We start from the raw sequence: 27,474 nt of genomic DNA, 5'->3' as shown, positions 1-27,474 counted from the left end.
CTCCTTCCCCAGCGTGCGGGCCTCATTCCCACCCCCAAGGCCTTCTCCCTGCTGCAGGCTTCCTCCCGTCTGTCCCCTGTCGCTGTGCCTCCTCCCACCCGCTGCCCCTCCGTGGCCTGGCTGCTCCGGACATGGCCGTCCTGCATGTGTGTCCCGCTGCCCCCCACCCCGCGCTGCCCGTGGACCCCCCTCGGAGCCGGGCCTGGTTTTCACTGCTCTCCCTCCCTGGCCCCCGCCCTCTACCCGCACCCCTTGGTCCCTTTTCTCCTTCTCTCTCTCGTTTCAGAAAAGAGGCCAGCTTTGCAGCCCCCGCGGGGACGGCCCCACCAGCTCAAATTCCGAGTGCAGAAAAGAAACCGGACCCCCCAGTGAGGCCCGCCTGGCCTCCCGGACCCTTTGTTACTCAGGAACCTCACCTTGGACGGAATGGGCTGGGGGCTCTGCTGCCGCCCACCCCGACCTCCGCTCTGCCGTGCCGGCCCGGCTCCCTCCGGCCGGACAGAACTGGTGCTCTCCTCGCCCCCGCCCCCCCTCACGTGGACAGGGGACCCTCCCTGCCTCCCGCCCCTCCCATTTTGATGGTGTCTGTGACATTTCCTGTTGTGAAGTAAAAGAGGGACCCCTGCGTCCTGCTCCTTTCTCTTGCAGTCTGCTTGTCCGTGTGTCTGTTTTTCCACTTGTCCGTCTGTCCAGTAAGCAGGTAATGGTAGAGGGTTCCCATGCTGGTCAGCTCCAGACCCCAGCCTCCCTCTGTCCACTTCTCCTTTCTCTCCGCACAGCTGGGCCCCCCTCAGCCACCTCCGCTTGATGCAGTGCCCTGGACCCCCACCATCGCCTTGACCTCCGCTCCCCACCCCGCCTGTGGGGGGGCGGGGGGAGGGCGAGGTGGACGCCCAGCCAGTCCTCCCACTTCCCCTGGGGTGACGCAGCCCTCAGCCCTGCACAGACCAGTCTGCCCTTGCTTGTTCCCCCTGCAGACAAGGACGAGTGCTCCAAGGATAACGGCGGCTGCCAGCAAGACTGCGTCAACACCTTCGGCAGCTACGAGTGTCAGTGTCGCAGCGGCTTCGTCCTGCACGACAACAAGCACGACTGCAAGGAAGGTAAGCGCTGCCAGAGCCCCCGGGCACATCCCGCTGCCCGCGGCCTGCGGCCTGAAGGACCGAGGCTGGGGAGCGGGCTCAGAGGTTCCATCTCCTTCGGCCTCGCTTTGGACTCGAGAAGCTGAGTGACCTCTGAGGTCACCTCGTTTTGCCTCCCGCCTAGTGCACGGACCCACCCCCCCAACCGCCGCCAGCAATATCCAAGCCACACACACTTCTGGAGAGGAGGGGCTGCCCCCAGGCCCCATTGTTAGGCTGCTCTGGTAATTAGCGCTCCTTAAAGTCCATGTCCAAGTCTTTCTCTTTGTCCGACCTCCCTCTGTCAGGGAGGCAAGCTGGGACAGTGGTGAAGAGCACAGACTCTGGTGCCAGGCTGCCTGGCACAGCCCTACCACTTAGCCAGCCACGTGCCCTTGAGCAGCTGACTTCCTTCCTCCGCACCTGGGTTTGCTCACGAGTGACTCCTGGATGGAACCAGCACCCTCCTCCTAGGGGCGGGGCGCTGTGATGTGCTCCGAGCAGTGCCTGGCTCATAGCAAGCGGTCACGTATGTCACTGTTATCAGTCACGTCTCTGACCCCTGGGGACACCCAGAACAGGGCTGCTGCCTCCCTGACATTGAAGCCCTGCAGATCCTTGGAAACAGCTCTCAGGTCATTGCCCATATCACATGAGGCCTCTCTGGATGCAGTACAACCCTGGCCTGCTCCCGGTTGTTGATTCCACTGTGGCCCGTGCCTGCTGGATGTACTATCCCAGCAGCACAATGTAGACTCGCCTCTGACACTGAGAGTCTGTGTGCCTTTGGGTGAGTCATTTCGGCTCTCTGAGCTTCAATTGCCTCACCCATGAGATGGTCCTAAGCTTTAGAGCCCTTGCTTTGACCACTTAGCACAGTGCCTGGCAAATGCCTCTTCTCACCATTACTAGGTGGACAACCAAAGTACCAGCAAATAAACTGCCGACTAGAATAAACAGAGGTGAAGCACCCAACGGACATTCCAGGGCTTCTATCCCCATCGCTTCAGGCTCTCCAAATATAGAGTACCTGACTCACGGAGCCCCCATATCTTTTAACTAGGGGAGACCTTCTTCTGATGTTGTCTAAACTGCATGCCATCTCTGTACTCTCTATGAAAAACAGGGTTTTGCTAAAGAACCCTCAGCATTGACATCAACAAGATAGCAGGAGCAGGTGTAAACTTCCTGGGAAGATGGCCTGCGTGTAGCTCCGATTCACTTTAGAAGAGCTCATCGTTCCTTACTCAGTGCTAGGCTAGTAATAAATCAGTATTTCCTGACGCCCTGTGGAGGGTGTAGCTCTGTGCAAAGTTCTGTAGGGGGTTCAAGAGGGGATCCCTTTGCTCCCGAGGAGACTGCAGTGTAGCTGGGGAGAGAAGTGGGCATGGAAGGAGAAATTAGAGGGTGGGGAAAACTGGTGTAAAAATGGGGTGAGGGGCAGTGAGTGTGGACATGGGAAGCTGAAGATGGGTAATGGAAACAGTGCATAGCTCAAACGTGGAGGCCAGGAGCTCCACCTGCCTCCACCTGGGCCGCTGGGCGGCCTGCGAGGGCACTGTCCCTCTGGACCCTGGCGGCTGTGCCTTCATCCTGTGAGCCTCTGACTATAGGCACAGCTGTTGGGCCTGCACCCCACCCGCCCCTTTCTCCTCCCCGGTCCAGCAGTGCACTGGCTTTTCCTTAGAGGGACCTGTCAGATTGGATGATAATGAATAAGGAGCATCAGCCTTGGAGTTTGTGAGGCCATGCTGTTCCGAGGCAGAAGGCAGATTGCAGTGGATCAAGGAGCCATGAGTAGTGAGAACATGGTGTAGCAAGTTTTCTTGAAGACAAGGAGACAGGATGGGTGGTAGCCGGAGGAGAGAGTTGTTTCAGGATGGGCAAAGCATAGGAAGGTTCGTGGGCTGGCCGAGCTGGCAGAGGGAGTGAGCGTGGGTAATGTGTGATATGAGGGTCCCCAGATGGTGGGCAGCAATGAGCTCCAGCTCAAGGAAGGAAAATCCATTCCTGCCCAGGAGGAGTGGCACCTTCTCTAAGACAAGGCAGGAGGGAAGGTGAGCGGGGAAGGTGAATTTGCAGGTAGGGGTTGGGAAGTTGAAGTTGTTCATAGTTGAGGGCCCTGCTTTTCTCCAGGAGGCAGGAGGTGAGGTGGTCTGCTGGGAGCGGGGCTGGGAGTTGAGGAGAGGGCCGAAGGTTTGGAGCTGTAGCTGAGGAGGCGAGAGATGGAGCTGGTGAAGGACGAATCCAAAGAATATCAAGGGGTGGGGGCCCAGCCACGCTTGGAGACCACGAATGGGGTTTTCCAAGATGGTGCAGCTCAAGCGTGGCCCTTGATGAGCAGCTGGGGTGATGGGCCACATGGTCCAGCTGATAGAGGAACAAGATAAGTCAACCCAGGAGGAAGTATTGGGAGGAAGTGGAAGGATCGAGGCCATGGAGGTCTCTCTAAAGCTGAAGAGGTGTTAGGGAAGGGGAGGGCCTGAGCGCCCTGGAAGAACGGGAGGTGGCCACTGCGAGGGTGATGTGTTTGTAGCATCGAGAATTGGAGGGTGATGGCGAAGCCTTGGAGGTGAGAGGTGAGAACCCATAGAGCTGAGAAGGTCAGGGGCAAGAGGCCAGCATGTGGGTGGACCATCCATGTGTTTGTTGACATCACCTAGGATGGTGGCAGGAGTGGGGTGGAGAGAACTGAGTCAGGTGCCAAAGTCTTCTGTGGATGTGGAAGCGTGGCAGGAGATCAGAGGATGTCAGCTTCGTGGAGGGCAGAGGTGGTATGGCCAAATGGCCTCAAAGGTCCAGGAATGTACACGGGGCGCCTGGGAGGGCTGCTTCCATGGAGGGTACCAGGTGAGGTCCAGCTTGGAACCAAGCAGCTAGATTTCCCCGGGCGGGGTGACTGAATGGAAAAGAAGTAATGTGAGCTTTCACTCCATTTCTAAGTGGGGGACAAGAGAAGCAAGAAAGGAGGAGGAGAGGAGGGAGGGGCTTCTTCCTTCCTTTCTTCATAGGGACCAGTGGAGCACTGGGGTCCCTGCTGATCCTCTTCCCCTCACTCACCTCTCCACAGCCGGCTGTGACCACAGGGTGACATCCACCAGCGGCACCATCACCAGCCCCAACTGGCCTGACAAATACCCCAGCAAGAAGGAGTGTACCTGGGCCATCTCTAGCACCCCCGGGCACCGGGTCAAGCTGGTAAGGTGCCCACTCCCCACCCCGCTCCTCTGTGCCATCTGCCCGTCACCTATTTCCTGTCAGCTCCAAAGCCCCATGTCACTCAGAGCACTGCTCAGGGCCATGCAGGCTGCAGGCTGGTGGCCTGGCCGAGCCCACAGGGCTGCCATCCCTATGAGAAGCCCAAGTCTGGTATGGACAGAGGCCCTTTCCCAGCATACAGTGGGTTTGTACCTGCCATCACCTCATTCCTAGGTCCTCCCCGTCTCCCATCCACCAGCAGTGGCCACTGCCCTGGTGTCCATGAACTGGGGTCCAGGGGCCTTGGTTTGGTGCCACCTGTTGCCCACGCCTCCTGCCCCCGGCCACATAATTCCTAATTCGCTGTCCTCCCTCATGCCCTCCAGACCTTCATGGAGATGGACATCGAGTCCCAGCCTGAGTGTGCCTATGACCACCTGGAGGTGCACGACGGGCGTGACGCCAAGGCCCCCGTCCTGGGCCGCTTCTGCGGGAGCAAGAAGCCCGAGCCCGTCCTGGCCACGGGCAGCCGCATGTTCCTGCGCTTCTACTCTGACAACTCCGTGCAGAGGAAGGGCTTCCAGGCGTCCCACTCCACAGGTGAGCCCACCGCAGGCCAGGGTGGGGGCAGCCGGTGCCCTGTGTGGTCATTTGTCCTTTAGGCATCTGCTGATCCTGGTCTCAAAGGCAGGCCCTGGGCTCCAGTCGGAGGTTTACAAAGAGCTCCTGAAGACACAGACAGGCCCAGCCCCTGGCCGGGTGGAGAGACAGCATGTCCTGAAGGGCAGAGAGTCAGCCTCCTGGGCCAGGGAGAGGAGGTCCTGATTAGGGGTGCGAAGGTCAGAAAACAGGGCAGTGACAGCAGTGCGTAGAGAACCAGAGATGGGGAGGGAATCCCCTGGAGTCCCCAGAGGTAGGACACTTGACTGTGCAGTAGGCCACCCCCGTTCCACCCCCCCAGATTCACGCGTTCATTCATTCCACAGACATTTGTTAACACGTGGCAGGTACGCGGCAGCATCCTAAGTGCGGGTCACAAAATGAACGAAGCAGACAAACCGCTCAGTCCTTGAGGGGTGTACTCTGCATTTACTTGTTCGTTTATTCAACAACCTTCTACTGAGCCCTGGCCCCCTGCAGGAGACTCAGAGGGGCGCAGAGAGATGAATCAGGCGTAAGCCCTTCACCCTGCCCACACGGGAACCCACAGCCCAGGGGAGAGACAGGACACGGACAGATAATTACAGCAGGAGACAAAACACGATAAGGGTCTCGCTCTGGGTGTGAGGTGATGGGTCATTGCAGGCAGGGGAGGAGCCCAAGCACAGCCACAAACCCAGACAGCTCTGGGTGTACACAGGTGACTGCAGGTCACTTAGTTTGGCTGGAGCAATGGGCGTGTGAGGACGGCAGTGAACTGGGAATGGTGAGGCTACAGAGAAAGGCTGGGGCCCAGTCCTGTGAGGCCTGGGACGTCAGGCCAACGGTGACCGCTGGGGGCTTGGCAGGCTTCTTGTGGGTCTTAAGCTACCTGTTGGGGAGGCCCCAGAACTGATGGGTCCACAGTCCCGCTCCTCCCTTTTAACTCAGCCCCTGACCCAGGCCTCACCCATCCACTCCCCACCTGTGAGCCCAGGTGTCCTGGAGGCCAGAGGGCGTAAGAAGGGGCGGACGGGCTGGCCCTGCCCTGCCTGCTCTCGTTTGCCCCTCCCAGCACAGGGTCACACACTGGAGGCCCGGAACTCCATCTGGTCCTCAGACCTGCTCTGTTTGACCCACACTGTATTTTTTAAAAACATGAGCCAACGTCTAAAAATTAGGAGTTTTCGCATAAAATCCACAAGTACGTCTTCTCGCTTAAGAATGGGAGCTCAGGCGACATAGGGCCCACATTCTTCCGTGACAGCCATCAGCTGGAGCAAATTAGCAGCAACCTCTTTCAACAAGCGCGCTTTCCCCGGGGGCCTCCACTCAGAGCGGCCTTCCACCCACCACGTCCCCGGGCCTCCGTGGGCATCTCTCCAGAGGGAAAGCCACAGAGCACTTGTTCCAGGCCAAGGCCTGGGCCGGGTCCAAACCCACCTATCGCTAGCCATGTGGCCTTGTCCCAGGGCCTCCAGCCGGCCAGGAGGCCTGAATGTGGGGAGGGACAGTGCCTGGGCCGCAGCCGTGCTCAGGGGGCGGTGGCTGATCTTGTGTCCCCCTCCCCCCTCAGAGTGTGGAGGCCAGGTGCAGGCAGAGGTGAAGACCAAGGACCTTTACTCCCACGCCCAGTTTGGCGACAACAACTACCCTGGGGGGGTGGACTGCGCATGGGTCATCGTGGCCGAGGAGGGCTATGGCGTGGAGCTGGTGTTCCAGACCTTCGAGGTGGAGGAGGAGACCGACTGCGGCTACGACTACATGGAGCTCTTCGACGGCTACGACAGCACGGCCCCCAGACTGGGGCGCTACTGCGGCTCAGGGGTGAGACCCGCCGCCCCTCTCACCCCCGTGCAGAGACCCAGCGCCTCTGCAGGCGTGGGGTCCCGGCATGGGTGACAGCACCTGCCTGGCACTTTGTAGGAGCCAGAGACCTACAAAGTGGGTTGTCGCTCACAGAGGCCCGCCCCGCCCTGGGCCATCCCCACCCAGGAAACCAGGTCCTTTCTGGTCAACACAGAGGTTCCTGCAGCCTCTGGGATAGGCCCTGCCCTGACCCAAGCCTGCTCAGCACCAGTTTGGTTGGGTCTCCCAGGTAGTTTGCATCTGGAGAGGAGGATGGAGTTCCCTCTGCCCTCTGATTCCCTCGTCCCAGTCCAAAGGCAGCCGACCAGGGCCCGGGATGAGAGCAGAGGTTGGGGCAGGAGCCAGAGACCGGGACTGAGCTGAGTCGTGCTAGGCAGTCGTTCTGGCGGAGCTGTAACAATACCCTCATCTCTTCCACTGCCAGTTTCTCTTCTTGGTGAAAGGCCAGCTGGTCCCAAAGCACATTGATGCTGCTGTCCAAGCAGATACTGAATATTACTTCTTGGTCCATAAAATGGCACTTTCAGAGGCAGTGGGCAAAAGTTTGCTTGATGGGGTTTTTAACTGAGGCCACAGGAAAACCACAGAGGTGGGTTTATTTTCCTCCAGGCAGAGCTTGTGAGTTCTTTTGTTTTTTTCTTTTTCTTTTCTTTTTAATCCTCTCCTCCTTCAGTGAATGCCATCTTCCCCTCGCCATTCCACACACACACACACACACTTTTGCACATGTACTCACACTCATATGCACACTCGGACACGCCCTCCTTCCCTTCACTTCCCTGGTCCCCTGCCTCTCTCATGGCCGTGCTCCAGGGCAGCCTGGGTGCCCCAGGAAGGGTTAAACTTCCCAGGAGCTGCAGTAGCTGCTGAACCCAGCATTGGCTGGTGGAATATCCCCTTAGGAGCAGAGCTTCAGCCTTTGTTAACTGGCAAGGGCTGGGCAGGGCTGGGACAGGGTGGAGAGCTGGGGAAGCGGAGCACACAGCCACAGCCCCCTTGCCTGCCTGGCTCAGCCGCTCCAGAATTCCCAGGCTACCAGGCTAGTGCCCCCTCCCCACTTGGCTCTTTGTGACTCCCTTGATCTGACACCTTTGGGTGAGTCACACACCAAATTGGGTGTCCCCAGGTGGCTTCTTCCAAAGACTTCCATCAGGCTGGAGCAAACGGGAGGGGACCTGGGGAAGGAACCCAGTTCCGTCAGGGCTTCCTGGCATGGTTGCTGGAAATGTCCCCAGCGTTTTTGGAAATGGTCCTTTCCACGCCTTGAGGGCCAGGGCCTCTTTGTGCTAATGCTCTGAGGGCCTGCACACACAGGTGAGGCGGGGCTTGCAGGGGCCTAGGAAGGGGCACCACCCGGAGTGACCATGGCCAGCATCGGGGGAGGGCAGGAGCGCCGTGGCCGAGTCCGGGTCTGGGGGACCCAGCTGTCCTGTCTTCTCCGAGAGACAGCCGGGACAGCAACAAGGCAGCCGCTCAGACAAGCTGCTCCCTTTCCAAATCCCTTTCACAGCTATCCTCTTTTTGTTCCTGCCACCAGCCCTTCTAGGCTTGGAGAGCAGAGAGCTTTTGCTCCCATTTGCTTCTGAGGGAAGCCAGGCCCAGAGAGGGGCAGTGCCTTGCCTAAGACTTCACGGCTAACTAGTTAGTAGCAGCGCTGGGTGTGGAATGAAAGTGTAACTCTGAACTTAAGACAAGCTCCTCTACCCCCTGCTGCCTCCCCTCCTCCAGGCACCCCGTTAAACTCCTGCTCCCAAGAATCCTCCTCCTGCTTCAAGGCGCCGGGGGAATCTGGCGGAAGTCGGGAGCTGCCCGCCTTCCTTATAGCTGGGGAGCTCGGGGAGGGAAACAGCAGCCCAGCCCCTGGTCCTCAGTCTCATGCCCACCCCTTTCCTCTGTCAGCCTCCCGAGGAGGTGTACTCGGCGGGAGATTCTGTCCTGGTGAAATTCCACTCGGATGACACCATCACCAAAAAAGGCTTCCACCTGCGATACACCAGCACGAAGTTCCAGGACACGCTGCACAGCAGGAAGTGACCACTGCCCTCACACGGCGGGGACGGGAGGCCCGCTGCCCTCAGTCAACTGAGCCGGACAGCAGGGGCCGGGCAGAAGGCGGGACCCCGTCCCCGTCCCCCAGGTGCCAGGACCTGCGGGCCAATGGTCCAGGTGAGGCAGGGCACTGGACTCCTACATGAGCCACTGCCCCACAATCCCTTCCTCCCTTGCCCCCGCCAGGAGTGAAGGGCCAGGGCCAGGGAGCCAGAGCTTTCCCTGAGACACTTGAAGTGGCCATTCCTCTCTGGGGGCCCAGCCCGGCAGGAGAGGGTCTGTCAGCGGGACCCGCCCACCTTCCCTGCCCGGCTCTACACGCTGTATTGTGTATGGCCGGTGGCATATCTTCATTGTAATGTACATTTCCCACCCCTTCTCCAACCCTGATTTGGTTTTATTTTAAGCCTCCACTTCCCCCTGTTTCCTGGGGCGTGAGTTTCCGTACATGTCCCACAGGAGCCAGGGTGAAAGATGAAGGGGAGGGAGTGGGGCAGCAAGACAGGGCTTCTCTCAGGCCCAGTGGCTGGTCGGCCACACCAGGGCACCCCAGCCAATAAACCGAAAGTGTTACAGCCAGTATCCTGTGCCAGATGCTGTCTGGGGTGTGGGGGCGGCGGGCGTGGGGTGGCTCGTCTCACTCCAGATGCGCAGGCTTGCCGTGTCTGGGGCCGGCCCACAGCCAGGACACCTGGCCTCACTGGCTGCCCTTCCTTCCGTCAATTCCAGGGCCCCAGAGGGTGGGATTCACGGTCGGGCACACACAGATACACCTCGCACACTTCAGCCTGCAGGCACCCCATGTACACACACTGCCCACAGCTCTCCCACACAACTGAAGGGGTGGAACATTCTGTAAACAGGCTGTTCGGTGGGGAGGGAGGAGATACGTAAAAGGGGATGGCATGTGTCTGTCCATCCAGTGTCCATCCGGGTCTTCTGTCTCTGGGTCTGGGTGTCGGGCTAGGGGAGCCCACCAGGACCCAGAATACCAGCATCAGCCAGAACAGATCCACCAGCTGGCCCCCAGTGCCTGCCCTCCTGAAGGTCGGACCGCAAGTGCTGGCCCCTCAGATCCTTCTCTCCTCAGTGAGACAAGAGCCAGATGCTCGGCAGCCACTGAGCAGACATTCCAGCTCTGGCCCCCTCTCCCAAGGCAACCCATGGCTGTGTCTTGTCTGGCTTCTTCCTCCCTGCCATTGCCTTCTCCCTCTCCAGGCAATAGTGAGACACAGACCTGTCTCCCCGAGGCCAGGTGGAGAGAAACCACATCCCTGCTCCTTCCCTTCAAAGGAGCCTCTCTCTACCCTTTCTCTCCATGGATCTCACAGGGAAAGAAAGCCCAGAGAGGACCCAGGTTCTCTGCCTTGCCTGGCCACTCCCAGATTCCCGAGTGAGCAGGCAGCCTGCTCCAAGCCCTGGGGCTCCCTGAGAGCCTTCGGGGGACTGTAGGTCTTTTACTGGCCCCAAACTCCTTCCCATTGCAGAGGCAGATGTTGTGCCAGCTGCTGTCTGGACTACGTGGGGGGACCTACCCCCAGGGAGCAATACGGCACGGTGCATCCCATATTGGTCCTTCAGGCAGAAAGCAGCAGTGGAAACCAGACACATGGCTCGTATCTGATGTGCATGCGGGACCAGCTCCCTTGGTCAGGCTGCAGCCTTCTCTTCTAGTCCTGAGCGCAGGTGAGGGAGTGGGTGCTGGCCGGAGGGCCAGCGAGGTCACAGGCTGTGATGTCACGGCCACCCCTCCACCTCCTCTGACCAAGGTGCTCAGGACAGCTCAGAGGGCCGTGAACAGAATAGAAAAACCCCCAAACCGTTGGAGGCGCCCAGGCATCTCATCTGGACACTTTGCCAGCAAACTTGGCCTCAGCTCCACGGCAGAATTTGTAGTCAGTGGTCACAGCTCTCCTCACCAGCCCTGCAGGTTCCTCTGAAGCTCAGAGGACCACACTGCCAGTTTACAAGCCACATGTGCGAAGAGAGTCAGGATCACAGCCCCGTCCAGACTTCGGGACTGCGGCCCAAGAGAGTACCCAGTCCTCCCCCACCCAGATCAGGACCCCTGTGAACGGCAGCAGCACAGCCGGAGGCAGCTCAGGACTGACCCATGCAGCCACCCTGGGCACCCGTCCCAAGACTCCATCACCACCGTAGACTCGGACCCCTCTAACGACTCAGGGGCCCATGCTGGTGGGCCCTCCCAGTCTTCCCTGGGCCCATCTTCCCAGAGGCTGCCTCTGGGCGCTGAAGGCTGTTCAGGAGCTGGCTGCAGGCCATTGATACACATTCCAGAAGTTAATGAATGTGTTCTCCAGACCCGGCCTACGCTCACCTTCTGGCTACTTCAGGCTTCTAGTCTAGATGAACTCCAGCGCAGCTGCCCAGCCGCTCAGGTGATTCCACGTCAGCGGACGGAACCCTTCCTCGTCCAACTGTCTCCAAGTCCCCGAGGTTTCCTGGGTCCTGAGTGCGTGGCCAGCAGCAGAAAAGCTAGGATGGACCTGTCCCAGACTGCGCTCCCAATCTGGTAACCCGGTTAAGATAACCACATACCCTGGAGTTCCGGACTCCTCCCTCTGGGCGCACCTCTCTAGCCCTCGGAGGACAGGACACCAGCCCTGGCCTGGCGGTCAGGAGATCTGGCTCTGCCTTGCTTCGGCCTATGACGTTGACCAACTGTCCCCTCCCCAGGCCTCTGCTCCCCAGCCTATCACCTTTCCCCAGCAACCCTTCCTGTTGGGGTCTAGTCTCCAAGAGCCAGAGGGCAGGGCCAGGCTCCTGAGGCAGCTGGGGGCTTCCAGGGCCAACTGTTGGCTCAACTGTAAAAGAAAGAAGGTTGGATGCCCTGCACTGCCCCCTCACTCCTTTTTATCCCTCCCCCTCCCCCTAACCCCACATTCTTCTCAGTAGGTCGTGAGAAGGTTATAAGCTTGAATGCAGCACAGCCAGTTTGGGGGCTTCCCTGGCGGTCCAGTGGTTAAGACTCCATGCTTCCACTGCAGGGGACACAAGTTCAATCCCTGGTAGGGGAACTAAGATCCCACATGCTGCGTGGCACGGCCAAAAAAATTTTAAATAAATCAATAAAATAAAAACATAGCCGGTTTTGAATACAAGCTTTCCCATTGGGTGGCTCCGTGCCCCTTGGTGAGTCATTTAACTGCTCTGAACCTTGGTTTCTTCATCTAGATACAAAGGATGATAGCACAGTGTTTCAAGAAAGGAAGAGATAGACTTTGGAGGGAGCCTGTCACAGCGCCTGGAAAATAGGCTCTCTGTAAATGGGCCTTCTTTTCCTGTCATCTGCCAAACAATTCTCCAGTTCCTGGACGAAGCTCTTCCTATGCTAAAAGGAAACTTCTGGGTTCACCAGTTTCCAGTCGTGCGTTAGGAGTTTAGCGCAGAACTGCATGTGCCAGAGAGGGCAATGCTTAACCCACAGCAAGGCGGGCCTTGCGGGGCAGCGGGGGACATATTTCTGGCTAGCTGGTAGCCTTTCTGGGCACCTCCCAAGTCACACCCTGTGCTTGACTGTCCCTACATACAAAGCTGATTCTAGAATATGTGAAAAGATTTGCTGCCCCAGTTTGCAAAAATAGTAGTGCCTGACTTGGGGAGAGGAGTAAGGAGGGGAGAAGGAGGCCAGATGTTTTCCCCTGAGAGTCAGAAGGCCCACCCCCTCACTGACCAGCCTGCTTCTCCTGCTCCAGCCCCCTCCCAGCCTCACAGCCCTCCCCTCCCCCCATCCCAGGAACATCTGGTTCCAATCTCTTCCAGATGCTGTGGCCAAGCTGTTTTATGGCCAGTCACCTCAGCTCAGCTTCCTGAAGGCCTCCCTCCGTTTCGGGGAATGGTCCCTCCTCGTCCCTTTCCTTGGGACCTTGGCCACCTCTTTTCCTAACATGGAGAAGAGATACATATCGAAGCCAAATGAAACTGTGAGGGTCCTCAGAAGTGGCACCTTCCTTCCCACTTCCTTTGTGGGGGGGGGGCCTGTCATCCAGCCAGGATTAAAAGAAAGATGCTGTCCCAGAAGGAAAGGAATGGATAGGGAAGTATGGGTGTGTGTGTGTGTGTGTGTGTGTGAGTGAGGTGTGAGTGTATGAGGCTGTGCCTATATATTGGGTGTGTCTGTGTTTGTGTCTGCACAGCAAAATACCCCACTGTAACCTGGAAGTGCCCCTTGGTGGCCACCACCTCATTTTCCCTCCCTGCCTGCACTAGCTAACTCGGGGCCCCTCTGCTGGACAGTGGCAGCTGCAGCCCAAGGTTTTCCCTTACCTGGCAGCTCTCTGTGGCCGCCAAAGCTGTCTTCCATAGCCAGCCCAGGGAGGCGGTGTGTGGGTGTGTGTTTATGCACACATAGACCTCTCTCCCTCCGCCAGGTCAGATTAGAAGGACGCAGGCCAGAAGGGACCCCGGGGCAGACTCTGGCAGATGCCCTGACCCAGCTCTATCTGACAGGTGCCTGGAGCTGCCCAGGGCTGGCCGAGTGCCAGACAGCAGCCATCTGCAGAGAGGAAGGACGAGCGGGCTCTCTGGAGGAAACCTGTATGCAGCACCCCCCACCCCTGCCTCAACTGGCTCCTTCGTCCCCCACTAAGAGGACCCTGGGAGCCAATCTCTCCTCCTAAGAAACCCAGAAGGGTTTTGCAAAAGGAAGATTGAAGCCCGTGCCTCTGGGGGACTCTGAAAACCCCTCAGCTGATGCTGGGGGGTGGTCCTGCCCAGAGGCGGAAGGATGGACCCTGGAGGTCACCCCCCATCCTTAGAATCCTGGACTCCAAATACTCCCCACTACTCCTTCAAAATAAGCTTCCTTGGCATTTTTGGCTCCACAGCCCCCCCTGGTGTTATTCGGGAACTAGGCATGGCCATGGTCAGAAGCGCTGTGGAGACCCTTGGGTGGGCCACTGTGTCTGAGACCTGCCCCGCCCGTGTCTTACTGTCTCAGGTGGTCCCTGGCATACACTGGGGAGACAGGGCAGTGAAATGGAAGGATTCTAGCTTCTGAATCAAATCCTGGGCATTGTTGCCTACTGGCTGTAAGACACGGGCAAGCCTTTTAACCTCTTTGTGCCTCAGTTTCTTCATCTGTTAAATGGGAATCATACGGTGCAGAGACACTGTGAAGACTAAAGGAGCTGATGTGTGTGAAAGCACCTGGCCGGATGCCTGGCACGTAGTAGGCCCTCAGGAAGTGGCATTTGCCCTTCAGCTTTCCTTCCTAGTGCAAGGAGGCTGTGCCCCAAGCTTTGGATGACAGATGTTCATCTGGCCCTGAGCCAGGCAGTGTCAGGGAGGTGACTCTGTTTTTTCTGGAGCTTTTCCACTCCAGCAGAGGATCATTTTAATAAGTCCATAATAATAGACACAGAGGTGACTCAGATCTGCAAACGAGGAGCCCTGCTGGGGAGCAGACACTCTGGCTCTGGGGGAGGGAAATTCAGTGGCATCTGAGTCTGATGCAGTGGCAGCCTGCTGCAGTGGGAAGGGGTCCAAACAGGCGGCCTGCAGACCTCGGTTAGGCCTCCAGATTGCTACAGGTTGTCCCCTAGGAGGCCTCAGTTTCCCCATCTGCAGAATGCATGGTAGCGCCAAATTGACCTCCAAAGTCCTTTCCAAGCTGGAGATGTGGCTCTGCTTTTGGAGCCCTGCCTCTCACAGTGAGATGTGGAACAACCTTAGAGACGGTTCCAGGTGGCCTGTCCTGGGGGGCATCCTCATTCGAGCTCTTCTGTGACTATACAGCTTGCCCACCCCACCCCTCCCAGAGCCCAAGGAGAGGCGGGGCTCTCAGGCCATGGTGGTTTATTGATGCACGTCGCAAGCACAGCACACAGGCGGGTGTGCCCCCAGCCCAGGGCAAACACGAGGCCAGGGGAGGGCAGCGGGCCTTTTCCGCTGCCCTCAGCAGAGGGCAAAGGGCCTGGGGCCCACGTCTTCTCCTCCATGCATCTCCCACGGCCCCCAGCCCTGATCCATGCCACGGAGACAGCTGGCCACACCACTCCCTGTGGTTACAGAAGAGGCAACCAGCTGTCCCATCTGCCCACCCACTGAGATATGGCCTTGTTGGCCTGCTGCCCCCTTCTGTCCTTCATCGCAGAAATCCGGCTGTCACCTTGGGGGCTGCTTCCCACCACCTGACATCACCTCTGGCATCCCCCAAACAGCTGCCTGCCTTAGTTAACACCTCTCCCCGTCACCCCACGCAGGCAGTCTGCTTGTCCCCAGGGTCCACTCTCACCACTCCCATGACCCTTACAAAAGTAGGAAAGAGGTGAAAACGTTGAGTGGCCCGGGAAAGACCTCACCAAGAATTCCCCAGGGAAGGGTCTCTCCGCCAGTAGGCTAGCTTCGCGGTGGGTACCCGACAGGGCCAGTGGGCAGGGGCGCGAGGGGGGGCGGGGCAGGGAAGCCACAGTCCAGATGACACACAGGCACAGGGCAGTGGCGGCGCCGCGGCAGAGCGAGCGAGCAAGCGCGCAGCCAGGCGGGGTGCCAGGGCTCTGGGGGAACGCCCTCACTTCCAGTTCCACGCCGGGTCCCCAAGGCGTGAGGTCGCCCACTCCCGGCTGAGGAAGGGGTCCCTCCGGGTCTCAGGGGTCTCTTGCCCCCTCCTCGACCCCAGCGGCTGCCCTTGCAGACCCAGCACTCTGAGCAAGGGAGAAAGTACGCCGGGATTTACACCATCTCCAGACGGAAGAAGGGGAAACACCAGCAGCCAGGTGCCCCCGAAGCTAAGAGAAAAAGACGGTCCTTTTCTAGAGGGCAGGTGGAGAAGGAGAGGGGCAGGTGGAGAAGGAGAGGCGCAGCCCTCCCCGTGCAGGAAGAGGGTGCCGCGGGATAAGGAGCAGGGGGCGGGGTGGGGGCGGGGGTCACAGCGGTGCAGGAAACTATTTATAGAGGGAGAGGGTGGGGCCTGCGGTGAGAAGCCCCCAGGCCCGACTCACGGGGAGGGGCATTCTGTGATTGGCCCTGAGCGGGAGGGGCTGGGGCTAGGGAAGAGCACGCCCACAGCTCTCGGCTCACCTCCGGAGGCAGGCAAGCTACAGGTGGGCCTTGGAAGGGAAGGCTTCCCCGGGAGAGCCCTAGGCGGCAGGTCTCCTGAGATGGAGGCCTGGGATGAGGCAAGAAACAGCAGGGCAGGGAAACCAGAGGAAAGGGGAAGTCTCTAGAAATCCACCCGCCCCCGCACTCCCCACCAACCTGCTGAGGCTAAGAAGCCTTCCCAACCCCACCAGGCATGGGTGGGCCATGCCTACCAAGGGACCACCCTCCGTTGCCTCCAATGCCCTGGGGAAGGGAAGGGAAGAGGGAGATGGATGGCATGGAGGGAGCAGGGCGGCAGGGGAGAGAAAGCCAGCTCCCTGCACCTATGCCACCCATCACCACCCTGCCTGCCATCTCTCCCTAGCCCCCCAGCTCCCCAGAAGTCCCTAGCGGCCCACGCTGATGTTGCAGGTCTTGCAGCTGGGGTCTTTCTTGGCGTCAGCAGTGGACAGGCTCATGAGCTGGTGCCCGCTGATCTCCCCCAGGGTGCCCAGGGACAGGTCGACAGGCTCGGTGTAGATGATCTCCAGGATGAGGTCCTGGGCATGGCGGAAGACCAGCTCCCCATCCTCCACGCTGCAGGTCAGGAACTTGTTGCAGGCAATGTCCAGGAGGGGCAGGCGGTCACGGCAGAAGCGATCCCCCAGGGAACCCTTGGGGGCCAGCACCAGGATGGCATAGTGGTAGGCCGTGTACATACAGTAGAAGTCCGCAAAGTAGAGGTTGGTGCTGGGGTTGAAAAGGCGCTGGGCAGGGATCTGGAAGCGCCAGCGGCCGTAGGGGGAGTCCTGCGGAGGCTGGCCTGTGTTGAACTCCGTGTTGCAGCTGAAGAAGACCCCGTGGAGCATGCCGCTGGTCGGGGAGCCATGGCTGCCACTGTTGTCCTTCAGGTAGGGCTGCAGCATGTTCCCGCAGTGGGTCCTGCCCACCCCGGGCGGGGAGAAAGGCCCAGGGGAAGAGAAAATGCCGTTGGTTAGCTGGACTGAGGCTTGGCTGCTATGTGTGACCGAGAAGGGTGTCAGCCCAGCTCCCAGCTCTCCCACCAGCTACCGCCTCCACCAGTCACAAATAGAACATTCCAGAATGCAAGAGAAGGGAGGGCCCGGGAGATGGGCTGATCCAGCCCACTTCTTCACGGAGGAGAGATCTGAACGCGCCACTCCCCAGCTTACAACCCTTTGATGGGACTTGCACAAAAAGCAACGCCGTAAAGATCTGGTCTTTCGGGCCCCACCTCCCAACACCCCCAAACGCACAGGTAACAGGTAACATCCTCCAGCGGGAACCCCACCCCAGGTCTTTCCTGCCTCTGTGCCTTTGCAGTGCTCTTCCCTCTGCCTGGACTGCCCCTCCCACATTTTTCCACCTGGCCTGGCAAACTTCTAATCATCCCTCAGGTGTCCCCTCCTCTCCAAAACCTTCCAGGAACAGCAAGCACTTACATTCAACAAAATTTTGACTGCCTACTACGTGCAGGACACTGAACTTTACTCAGCAATCACACATACTTATTATATTCCATCCGTCTGTACTGTTCCCCTGATAGACTCTGAGGTTTGCGAGAGGGAGCGACTATGCCTTTATTCATCTTTTTTTTTTTTTTTCCTGAGCCCCACGGCATGCAGGATCTTAGTTCCCTGACCAGGGATCGAACCCATGCCCCCAGCAGTGGTAGCACAAAGTCTTAACCACTGGACCACCAGGGAAGTCCCTATTCATCTTTATATTCTGGCACGTATGGGTGCTCTCTGTCTCTCCCTTGCTTGCTGATAGAGGAGCCCAACTGGCCGTTGTCCTCACCACTCACCTGCTGCCTCTCTTCTTTAGTACAAACACCAAAGAACCCCCCCGGGGTCAGGTCAAAACGCCCCGCCCCAGCTGACTGCAGTGATAAAGACAGTAACAGGGGCAGCTTGCCCTGGCCCCCTGAGAAGGATGAAGACTTGGAGCAGTATCAGCCAGCATGGTGAGGATGGGCAGCCCCTGGTCCAGCCTCACTCTTGCCCAGTTCTGCTGGCCCTCTGGGCCTCAGGCTCCCCATTTGTAGCCTGAGGGTGTTGGATGGGATCACCAATTTTCAAACATTTTTGAAATGTTTCAAACATTCAAGCAGAACCCCTCTCTTTTATCCCCAAAGGAAATTATACACGGGCAGGCCAGAGGCAATTAAATTGAAGCCTCTCTGGTTGGGTGACAGGTGCGGGGCTCAGCAAGCCTCATCCTCTGATTTCCTCTCCAGTCCCTCGACACCACCTTAAAGGGTACCCTGAGATCCTTCCCCGGAGCCTCCAGGTTTCCCAGCACGCAGTGTGAAGACCACAACCCTTCGTATTGAGAATCCTCTCACTCTGTATTCCCCTCACCACCTCCCTTGGGACTCAGGGCCTGAATTGGAGGGACAGCTGACCTGCAGCCTTAGAACCCAGTGAAAGGAACTCTCCGAAAGGAGGATCAAACCCAGGACCTCGTCCACTCATGACTGTTAGCGTGGTGCCCCCAGGCAGCCCCATCCTGACAGCCCTCTCCTTCCCTGGAGCCTAACATCCCCCACCCAGATCCAGCCTGGGTTATGGGGGTGGTGAGGACTCCCGAGGAGGGTCTGGCAACTAACACGGTGGGGGTGACGTCAGATGGCTGGGGCAGCGGGCAGATCCAGGGCAGGAAGGAGAGACCCAGCCGTACCTGGCGTGCTGGAAGTACTCCTTGTGATGGTTGCGGTAGAAGACGGAGAAGCGGAGCATGCGGCCTGCGATCTGCTCGGCCTTCTCCTGCAACTGGGCCAGGTGTTCCTTGGCATAATCTGCAAGAGTCCAGGTGGGTCAGCCGAGGGCCAAGCGGGGGATCACAGCCTGCCCCACAGATCACCCACTGCATACCGTGAACGCCGGCCCACCTCTGTCGTCAGGGCGCAAGGGAGACCAGACAGCCACAGCACCTTGGACCAGTTAGGAACAGACCACCTGGCCTGGCTGGGAACATGAGCAGCTGGATGCTGTCTGTCCTTGTCACCTCGGGGCCCTATTGCCAGAGGCTCAGGGCTCTGCGTCAGAAAAGGGCAGAGGGCTGCCAAGTTATACAGTCATGGACAGCGAGGGCCCCAGAGGCTGTGATCCCAGACCATCCTCGTGTGAAAAGAGGACCAAGAGGCAAAAGACTGAGAGGAGACAATTTGAGGTCCTTTGGGGAGAGCCCCTCAAATCCACCAGGTAGGAGGCTGCCCACACCACCACATGGAAGCCAGTTGTAATTTCAGGTGGAGAGTCAGGAGGAAACTGCAGAGAACCAAGGTGAATATCTAGGCAGACCAGGGTCTGGGGCATCCCATGAGAAAGGGGGAAGGTTGGAAACAGCACAGTCAAATTGGACTCCCTGGGCCAGGGCCAGAGGCTGGGGCCGTGGAACCCAGGCAGGGCTGCTGCTAGCCTGGCCAGCGCCTTTGCGCAAAGTAGCAAGAGGTGCTCTTTCCTCCTTGCTGATGCAGCCCTGGCCAGGGTGCTGGGTTTGACAAAAGGAGGAGGAACTGGATTGCAGCCATCCCCAGCTCCCCAGTTTGAATGACCTCCCACCACATGTAGAGTTCTGGGGTAAACCAAGAGGCTTTCCCTGCAAGGTGCAGGAGCACCTCCAGAGAGTGGCGTTTTGCAGCTGAGCTAAGAAAAAAACACCACTCAGAAGAGAAAGGCAGGTCAAGGAGACTTGGGGCACAGACTTTGGCAGAGGATGGAGTCAGGAGCCTCTGAGGCCTGGGGCTAAGGATGTTCATGCCCCTTCCTTGTGACAGAGGGAGATCTGGAGCAGTTCTCACCGTGGGCACCAAAAGAATGGAATATCATGGGGCCGATCCTGGGTCATCAGTGAGCAAGTACGCAGAAGCCCAGTATTTGTTCATGTTGGAATTTGCAAGCTAATAGGTGAGTTTGTGGGATGGTTTTCCCAGCCTACGTGGAGGCTCAAGACAAACAAAATGTGATTGTCCTACAAAGTGTCCATCAACCAATGATCAATAAACAAAACATGGTCCATCCACACCATGGGGTGTTATTCAGCCTTAAAAAGGAAAGAAATTCTGACACATGCTGTAACATGGATGAACCTTGAGGACATTATGCTAAATGAATAAGCCAATCACAGAAGGGCGAATACTGTGTGATTCTCCTCACACGCGGTACCGAGAGTAGTCAAATTTACAGGGACAAAAAGTGGAAGGGTGGTTGCCAGGGTGTGGAACGAGAGGGGAATGGGAAGTTGTTGTTTAAGGGGCGTAGAGTTTCAGTTTGGGAAGATGAAAAAGTTCTGGAGATGGATTGCACACCAATGTGAATGTACTTAACACTGCTGGACTGAAAAATGGTTAAGATGGTAAATTTATGTTATGTGTATTTTCCCACACTTATGCTTGCCCCAAGCCAGAAAAGTAACTCCATCCCTTTCTGGAAGAGGTATTGTCAACATAATTAGCAGTGCTCGCATCTGCCTCCTGCATCAGACTGCAGGCTTTGGGGGGGTGGGGCACGGGTGGGTTTCATCCATAGGTGTCTCCCCGTTGACCGAAGCACGGTGCCTGCGTACAGCAGGTGTTCCTAAGTGCGTGCTGGGTTAAGAGGAAGTCCCCTCCTGACCATCACTAAACCAGATGTGCCAAAGCAGCTGGACAGCAGGGCCTCACCCCCAGTGCAGAACTCGACCGTCTCGCTCCAGCCAGACACGAGGTACTCCCCGTCGCTCTGCTTCACGGCGGTCTGCACTGCCACACTGTACTCCGTGCGGGGGCTCAGGAACCAGTGGCCTCTCACCGTCATGGGCAGCGGCACGGCCTTGGCCACGAGCTTGGTGGGGACATCCTGAGAAATGGGGCGCGGACAGAGAGCCGAGAGTCAAATTGGGGGTCACGTCCACTCTTGGCATTCCCCCAGACCTCCCAATCCCCCAGATGGCCGCCTTCCTGCTGAGGAGAGCCAGAGCCTCAAGGATTCAATGGCTCGGTGCCCTGGCCACCATTTTCCCACAGGAGCAAGCCGTGGCCATTGGGAAGGCCATACAGACACTCCCTGGCCTCCACCCCCTTAACCCCTGATGCCTGTTCTCTTGGGAAATGAGGAGAAAGACCACTGGGGTGGAGGCCCGCAAAGTTGAGGGCGGCGAGACCTTCTTTTCCGAGGGAGACTTCGAGAGCTCTGCACACTGCAGTGCCGTCTCCACGGCAACGGCAAATGCTGAGAAGCCAGGGAGGAAGGGAAAATATGCCTTCTTCTTTGGGGGGGAGGGTTAAGGGGGTGGTGGTGAACATTCACGTCACCGTGGCAACTGGCCTGCCAAAAGACACCCAGATTGGAGAGCCAGTTCCAAAGAGAGAGAGGGTGAGTAACCCACACGATGCAGTCGTCGTGGGAAGCAGCTCCTTCCCACCTCACTCTTCCCCCTGCCTCTCTGCCAGCTTGAGAAGATGGGAGCCTTCCTCCCACCCGCCCCCACGCCGGCTCTAACCCAGGAAAAGACATCCCAGCCAGTGCAGGATTTGCCATCCCTTTTCTAAACCCAGCAAATAGGCCAGAGGGTCGGAGACAGAGAGGATCACAGGGGCCTGAGGACCAAGCAAAGGGGCACAACCCTGCCCATGGCCCACGTTGCCCACCCGGTCAACAATAAGGCTGCTTTCTCAGTCGGGGGCTTTGTCGGACCCCTGAGACGCCATCCCCAGGTGTGACGTGTCTGTGGACGCACCCTGGGTTTTCCCACCCCATGTGAATGTCCAGTCGTGATGCCGATGAGGGTGTTTGCTGTGTGCTGGGCCGAAGCCAAATACCACGCAGACAATTACCTCGATGAAGCCTGTCCCTGGCATTATTATTATTCCCTTTTTACCAGTGGAGGAGAGAGGTTAAACAACTTCCCCAAGATTACACAGTAAGAGCTGGACTGGAGTCGGGCCTCTCCGACTCCCAACTGTCCCCTCTAGGAGTTCTGTTATCCTGCCCCACTTCAAGAGCAGGGGCTCGGAGGAGGCGCTCTGGGCACCCTGCACTCACCCGGTGCTTGAACTTGTTGGAGTTCTTATTCTCTTTCTTGTTCAGGTCAATGAAGTAGTGGGTGACCCTCTCCAGGTCACTGTTCTCCATGGCCCAGGAGATGCGAAAGGAGTCACAGGTGATGTTGCTGACCTCGATGCTGTGGGGCGTGGACAGCAGCTCCATGCTCCCCACTGGTTTGGCTTCTGTGTGGACTGAGGAGAGAGGAAGACTCAGCACCTCCCTCCCCGCCACGGAATCTTCTAGAATGTCTTGCTCCCAACATCACTTGCCAGGTGGAACCTTGAGGAGCCATCGATTGCACCTGCCTCATCAGATCTGATGGGAAGATTGCACGAGGAGGACTGGAGGGGTGGGGCCGAAGGTGGGCTGGGGTGGCCCCCTCGGGGGCTCTTGGCTCTCCTGGGAGGTGTCTGCAGAGCAGATGGCACCTGACAGGTGGCGGAGGCAGTGGGAACGCTTCAAACGTGGGGCAGGACAGATTTGCAGCAGATGGAGCCAAGGAGGGGGGCCCTCAGCCAGCAGGCGTGAAAAGAGAAAGGGGTGGGGTGGAGAGAGCAGTGCGAGGCGGTGGAGAAGCGGCAGGAAGCACCCGCCGGGAGCAGGGTGTGAGGGTGAGGCAGGCAGGGGGCCCTGGCAGCCAAGAGGCCCAGGATGCCAGGGCTCTCAGGTTCAGGCCCCCTCGTCCCTGGGGGTGACTCAGCAAGGGTCACCACAACCCGGGGCTGGGAGTACGAGTGCCACCGAAATGACGTGAATCCACTGGTGGTGGGAGGGGACAGCAGGGCCACGGTTCTCTTCCACCTGTAACATTTCAACTCTCGTTCTTTTTCTTTCAGCAGATCCTCTGTCGCTTGACTCTTAAATTACTAGTTTTTACCTTTACATCTCTTGCAGGCCAACTACATGCTAATAATTTCACAAACATCATCTCATGCAAGCCTCTCAATAGGTAGGTATTATTATTATCCCCATTTTACAGATGAAGTAGCTGAGGTCGGTGGGGTGGTGGGTGGTACTAAGATGTCAAAGTTCACACAGCTGCAAAATGATTTGAACTCAGGTCTGTCTGATTCCAGAGCCCAAGCTCTTTATCATGAAGCTAAGGTTGTGTCCCCTTGTGTGTGTGTGTGTGTGTGTGTGTGACACATGTGGTGTGTGTGTGCACAGGTGCACGTGGTTTTACCGCTATTTATTTTTCCTCCTTCCATCCTTCCCTTTCAAGGAATTGCTTTTTCTCTCACCTCCCTCTCTCACTCCTTTGCTTCTACCCCTGGCTGCTGTTCCAGGTGTGAAAGGACCACACCACCATTACTCTCAACTGTGCTTTAGCTAGGACGAGCTGACTCTGGCCTTGACTTTGGCCTGGCTCACTGGAGCTCCGGGGAACAGGGTGGGGAGTGAGAGGAAGGGGGAGTGACTGTCTCTGGGATAAGAACGTGAATGTGGTTGGACTCTGTCCTGGGGCATGTGCTCATTACCGCATCGAGCTCATGCCTGCCTCAAGCCCAGCCCAGCACACCTCAGATTTCTGGAGTGTCATCTCCTTTTCTCCCCCTCCCCTCTTCTTCACCCAGGCTCTAAGGGTGAGGGTACCTTGTGCCTTCGAAAGCAGGTACTTCTATTTATAGCTCCCAGAAGGTCCAACCCACACTTTCCTGTCAATTAAGCCTGCTCCGGAGACTGGCACCTCTAAATTAACCCCTGGGCTGCCTGGGCGGCAGGCACAGGGCAAAGGATATGGGTGATGGCCCTCACCTGTCCCAGGCTGTCACCTGAATCCTTGTTTCATCTTAGCTTCCCACCCTAAAGTGTGTGCCTGCCTGTTGTGACGTTCAGCCAAATGCCAGTGGCTTCACGTATGGGGAATCCTATGGTGAATAAGCACAGGGGTGCTACCAGGTCCACCCCGAAATCAAACAGAATGGGATCAGTGTCTAGAAACAACTGTATGATAATAAACCAGCTGGTAATTCCTGGGGACAGGTGTGGGGCAGGGGGGAGTTGCCATTCCCTCGGGCTCCCAGTGAGGAGCTCCCCCGGGAGACACATGTGTGCCCCCCACATGCACCCACACACACACATGCACCCACACACACCAACACAGACACACAGCCACCCCAGAGGGCCACCTCGCAGCCGCACGGGACGCAGTCTACGCCTAGCCTGTGGGGGGACACCTATTCCTGTCCCCGTGCTCCTCTCCTCAGTCTTCCCAGAGGCAGCGGCAGCAGCGGCAGCCGTGTTTGGTGGCAGGGGTCTCCAGGACCTGGCTCCTCCTTTCCTCTCTCCAGTTCTAGGAGAGCTCAGATCACTCCCCCATGCTAGCTTGGGGGGAGGCAGTGAGTGACACTGGGAGAACAATGAAGCCGAGTGGACCAAGGATGGGCGTGCACCTGGGTCTCCAAGCCCAGATGCTGGAGAAGGGCAGGGTTTGAGGGACAGGCTGAGACAGCACCTGAGAAACACCCACGGTCCCATGTAATCCACCCCAAGACAAGCATTTACACACCCACACACAGGCAGGCGCACACGCACGCACACAGATGCACTGGGTATGCCCACCCACACCTGCCACACACGGCTGCACACGCCTCCTCAGACATCCTCGTCCCACACACTCACCTACGCACTCAGGTACCCTCCGCCACCTTCCACGTTCTAAGAATGTCCCACAGTTGTCCCTCCACAAGCTGTCACCTCCACACAGACCCACGCATGTTCACGTCCGCAGGCTCTCACACACACACACACGTAGGCACACACGCCTTCCCACAAGCCATATTTGGGGAAGAAAGGAGGCCACAGTCACCAACATGCATGCGTGCCGCCTCCACAGAGGCACGCTATCCCTCCGCCTGCTTGCACACACGTGTGCATTCGCACACACATCAACCTCTGCAACACGACAACCTCAACCTCTGCCCATATTCTGGCGTTCTCTCTCACGGCTTCTCCAGGCTCAAAGCCACAGACTTTGAAAACATGTTTGTCTCCGCCAGGCTCTGCCAGCCCTGATCCTTCACATGCCAACAGGTTTGCGCACCTACGCACGCGGGCCTGCCCACGGACAGAGGCTTCTGTCCACTCTCCCCACCTCCATCCCCCTTCTGCTCTGGAGTTGTGCCTCCCCACGTAGAAACCCTCTGGTCGCATGCAGTCAGCCCCCCAACAAAATGCACTCCCACACGCATGACAAGTGAGATGTCCACCCCATAAATATACTGCCTCACACCAACGCCCGCCCACACAGCCCCCAGGCTGCTCAGATAACTGATCCCCCCCCCACGGACCTCACATGTACATGTATGTTCCCAGACCCACTACACGTGAGCATAAGTGCAGGCAGACAGAACTATGTACGCAAGCAAGCCTCCACTTTCCCGGCAAGCAGGCACTCGTGCTGAACACACCGATACCCCCGGCCCATGCCCATTCCGAACAGCCACCACACGCCAGAGGGAACGCATCCCCCCACCCCGCTGTCCCTGTTGGCATAGCTGACTGCAGCAGAATGGTCATGGGGTGACTGTGGTGCCCCAGGGACTGGATCCAGCTGTGAACCCCTCTGCCAAGGGCCTGGGGGAAAGGGGACAAGGTCGTCAGCCCCGGCTATCCAGGTGGGCACCTCGGGCAGTGGCAGGACCCTGACGCCCCCAGCTCCTAGGCCCTGGCCACCCGAGTCCCTCTCGGGATTGACAGCACGATCAATCCTCTGGGGAGGAAGGACGCTCACCTGGCTCCACCGGGCTCTGCAGAGGAAGATCTGGAAGGGAGGGAGGGGAGAGACCTCTGCGTGGACAGTCTCCCCAGGCTGAGGGGCAGCAGCCGGACGCCTGGGTCAAAGGCAGCAGCGCTCTCTCGCTCCCCTGGCTCCTCTCTCAGCTGCCAAGGAGGCTTCTTCCATGCCCCGCAGGCAGCTCCTCCCTGGCTCTGCAGCACAACGCTGCTGCCCCCTGAGAGGCGATGTTCCCAGCCAAGCGCCAGGAGAGAAACAAGAGCGAAATCAAAGCGGCGGCGTGGAGGAGAGAGAGGCAGAGAAGGCGAGAAAGAACGAAAGAGCCAGACCGAATCTGGCTCCACCAATGGGATCAGTGGCTGCCCAGCGTCAGGTGACAATAAGCAAGCTTGGTCCCTGCTCGCCTGGGCTGGTGGGAGGGGGAAAGGGCAGAGGGTCTCCCAGGGAGCTACTGCGATGTCCTTGGAGACAGTGGCAGTGATCACCTTTCCCCCATTCTTCCAGGACAAGCTGCCCTCACAAGAAGTCCCTCCAGCACACCCCTGCTTGGAAATCTCTCACTTGAAGGCAGCCCCTAAACTTCAGGATGCTGGGAGAGGGGTGGGGCTTAGCCTAAGGGCTCAGGAGCTCCAAAGCAAGGATTCTGATTGGCGGATGGGGAGGGGGGCTGTGAAGGGGAAGGGTTCACATGGGGTATGTGAGCTGCAGGCGGGCAGGAGCGGGGTTCTGTCTACAGTCTGGATTCTCTCTTCAGGGCCTTTTGCTGATCTGTGACTCCATTTTCTTACCAACTGTCAAGAGATATCAGACCTGCAGCTCCAGGGCCCCCTGATCGTCAAGGGAGAATGTCTGGCTACTTAAGTTCCCCAGGGGGAAAAGAGAACAAGAGAAAGAAGTTGTGGGGCAGTGAAGGAAGAGCAGAGGCAAGAAAGTGGGGGTGGGAGGGACACACAGAGCTTGGAGTGTTCTCATCCCAGCCAACCACCTGGGCTCAGAGGAGCCAAGCCCTGGATACCTTGACCAGAGAGATTACTATCTGCTGTCTTAACAACAGGAAGCTTTTCTGCCACCCAGAAATGAGGACCCTGAGGATGCCACCATGAATAGCACTCAAGGAAATCTGAGTCAAGCAAACAGTGACAAAGAGTATGTACAGTGTGGAAAAAGCACAGGCTTTGCAGTCAGACAGATACGGTCAGAATTCTTGCTCTGTCACTTTCTAGCTGGGTGACCTCGGACAAGTTACTCACCCTCTCAGAGCTTCAGTTTCTCCATCCGTCAAGTGGGATAATAACACAGGTTTGTTGTCATCACTGAACGAGAAATCACATCATAACTCTCAAAGCTCTGGCTGATCCACCAGATGTGCCCCGTCACGCATCACAGCTGATATCATCACCATCATTACTGACCGTGCCCGCCTGCAAAGAGCCCACTGTCTTTTAGGGGAGAAAAGATGGACGTTTAGAGACCCAATTAGAGAACAAGGCGTATACAGCTAAGTTGAGGGTACAGATGTGGATGCACAAAAGGAGGGAGGACCAGCTCCAGAGAGCAGGTGGAGCACAGCCAAGAGGAGGAGGCGGAAGCAGCAGCGTGGTGGAAGGTGGGGAGGTCCTGGTGCAGACACAGCAGACACAGCAGGCAGGCCCTGGGTGAGGGCCTCAGAGAGCCGTCCCTTGGCCAAACATGAGTAGGTCCCGCTCCTCACACACCTACACTGAGAAGTTGAAACTCCGAAGAGATGCACCGTGTCATCTCATGGTCATGG

At 58.0% G+C, this 27,474-nt stretch overlaps 2 protein-coding genes across 3 annotated transcripts in view; one reads left to right on the top strand and one right to left on the bottom strand.

Moving 5' to 3' along the window:
• Nucleotides 1-9,451, top strand: part of BMP1 (bone morphogenetic protein 1) — a 40,078-nt gene extending 30,627 nt beyond the window's left edge. Inside the window, exons 16-20 of one of the 2 annotated variants that reach the window (XM_057548174.1) lie at nt 978-1,103; nt 4,192-4,319; nt 4,706-4,919; nt 6,535-6,785; nt 8,727-9,451. In XM_057548174.1, the coding sequence (XP_057404157.1) occupies nt 978-1,103; nt 4,192-4,319; nt 4,706-4,919; nt 6,535-6,785; nt 8,727-8,861 (854 nt within the window). In that variant the 3' untranslated portion in view covers nt 8,862-9,451. Of the gene's footprint in view, nt 1-286; nt 648-977; nt 1,104-4,191; nt 4,320-4,705; nt 4,920-6,534; nt 6,786-8,726 lie in introns of those variants that run through there. The other variant, XM_057548175.1, reaches the window with a different exon arrangement.
• Nucleotides 9,452-14,676: 5,225 nt separating this feature from the next.
• Nucleotides 14,677-26,240, bottom strand: PHYHIP (phytanoyl-CoA 2-hydroxylase interacting protein). Its single transcript, XM_007167881.3, has 5 exons — nt 25,701-26,240; nt 21,965-22,158; nt 20,605-20,779; nt 18,621-18,738; nt 14,677-16,859 (listed from the first exon to the last, which is right to left on the bottom strand). The coding sequence occupies exons 2-5, from the start codon at nt 22,127-22,129 to the stop codon at nt 16,325-16,327; spliced, it is 993 nt and encodes a 330-aa protein (XP_007167943.1). The 5' UTR covers nt 22,130-22,158; nt 25,701-26,240; the 3' UTR covers nt 14,677-16,324.
• Nucleotides 26,241-27,474: the final 1,234 nt, after the last annotated feature.

Source organism: Balaenoptera acutorostrata, chromosome 6 (genome assembly GCF_949987535.1).
Source record: "Balaenoptera acutorostrata chromosome 6, mBalAcu1.1, whole genome shotgun sequence".
In the NCBI taxonomy this organism is placed as follows: Eukaryota; Metazoa; Chordata; class Mammalia; order Artiodactyla; family Balaenopteridae; genus Balaenoptera; species Balaenoptera acutorostrata.
This window is presented reverse-complemented; position numbering and strand designations above follow the sequence as displayed.

Excerpts from the sequence above, each read along its gene's own strand:
- PHYHIP (XM_007167881.3), bottom strand. The coding sequence starts at position 22,129 with ATGGAGCTGCTGTCCACGCCCCACAGCATCGAGGTCAGCAACATCACC. Across the intron at positions 18,739-20,604 it reads GGTCGAGTTCTGCACTGGGG|ATTATGCCAAGGAACACCTG; the intron begins GTGAGGCCCTGC and ends GGACTCTTGCAG. Across the intron at positions 16,860-18,620 it reads GAGTACTTCCAGCACGCCAG|GACCCACTGCGGGAACATGC; the intron begins GTACGGCTGGGT and ends CGGGGTGGGCAG.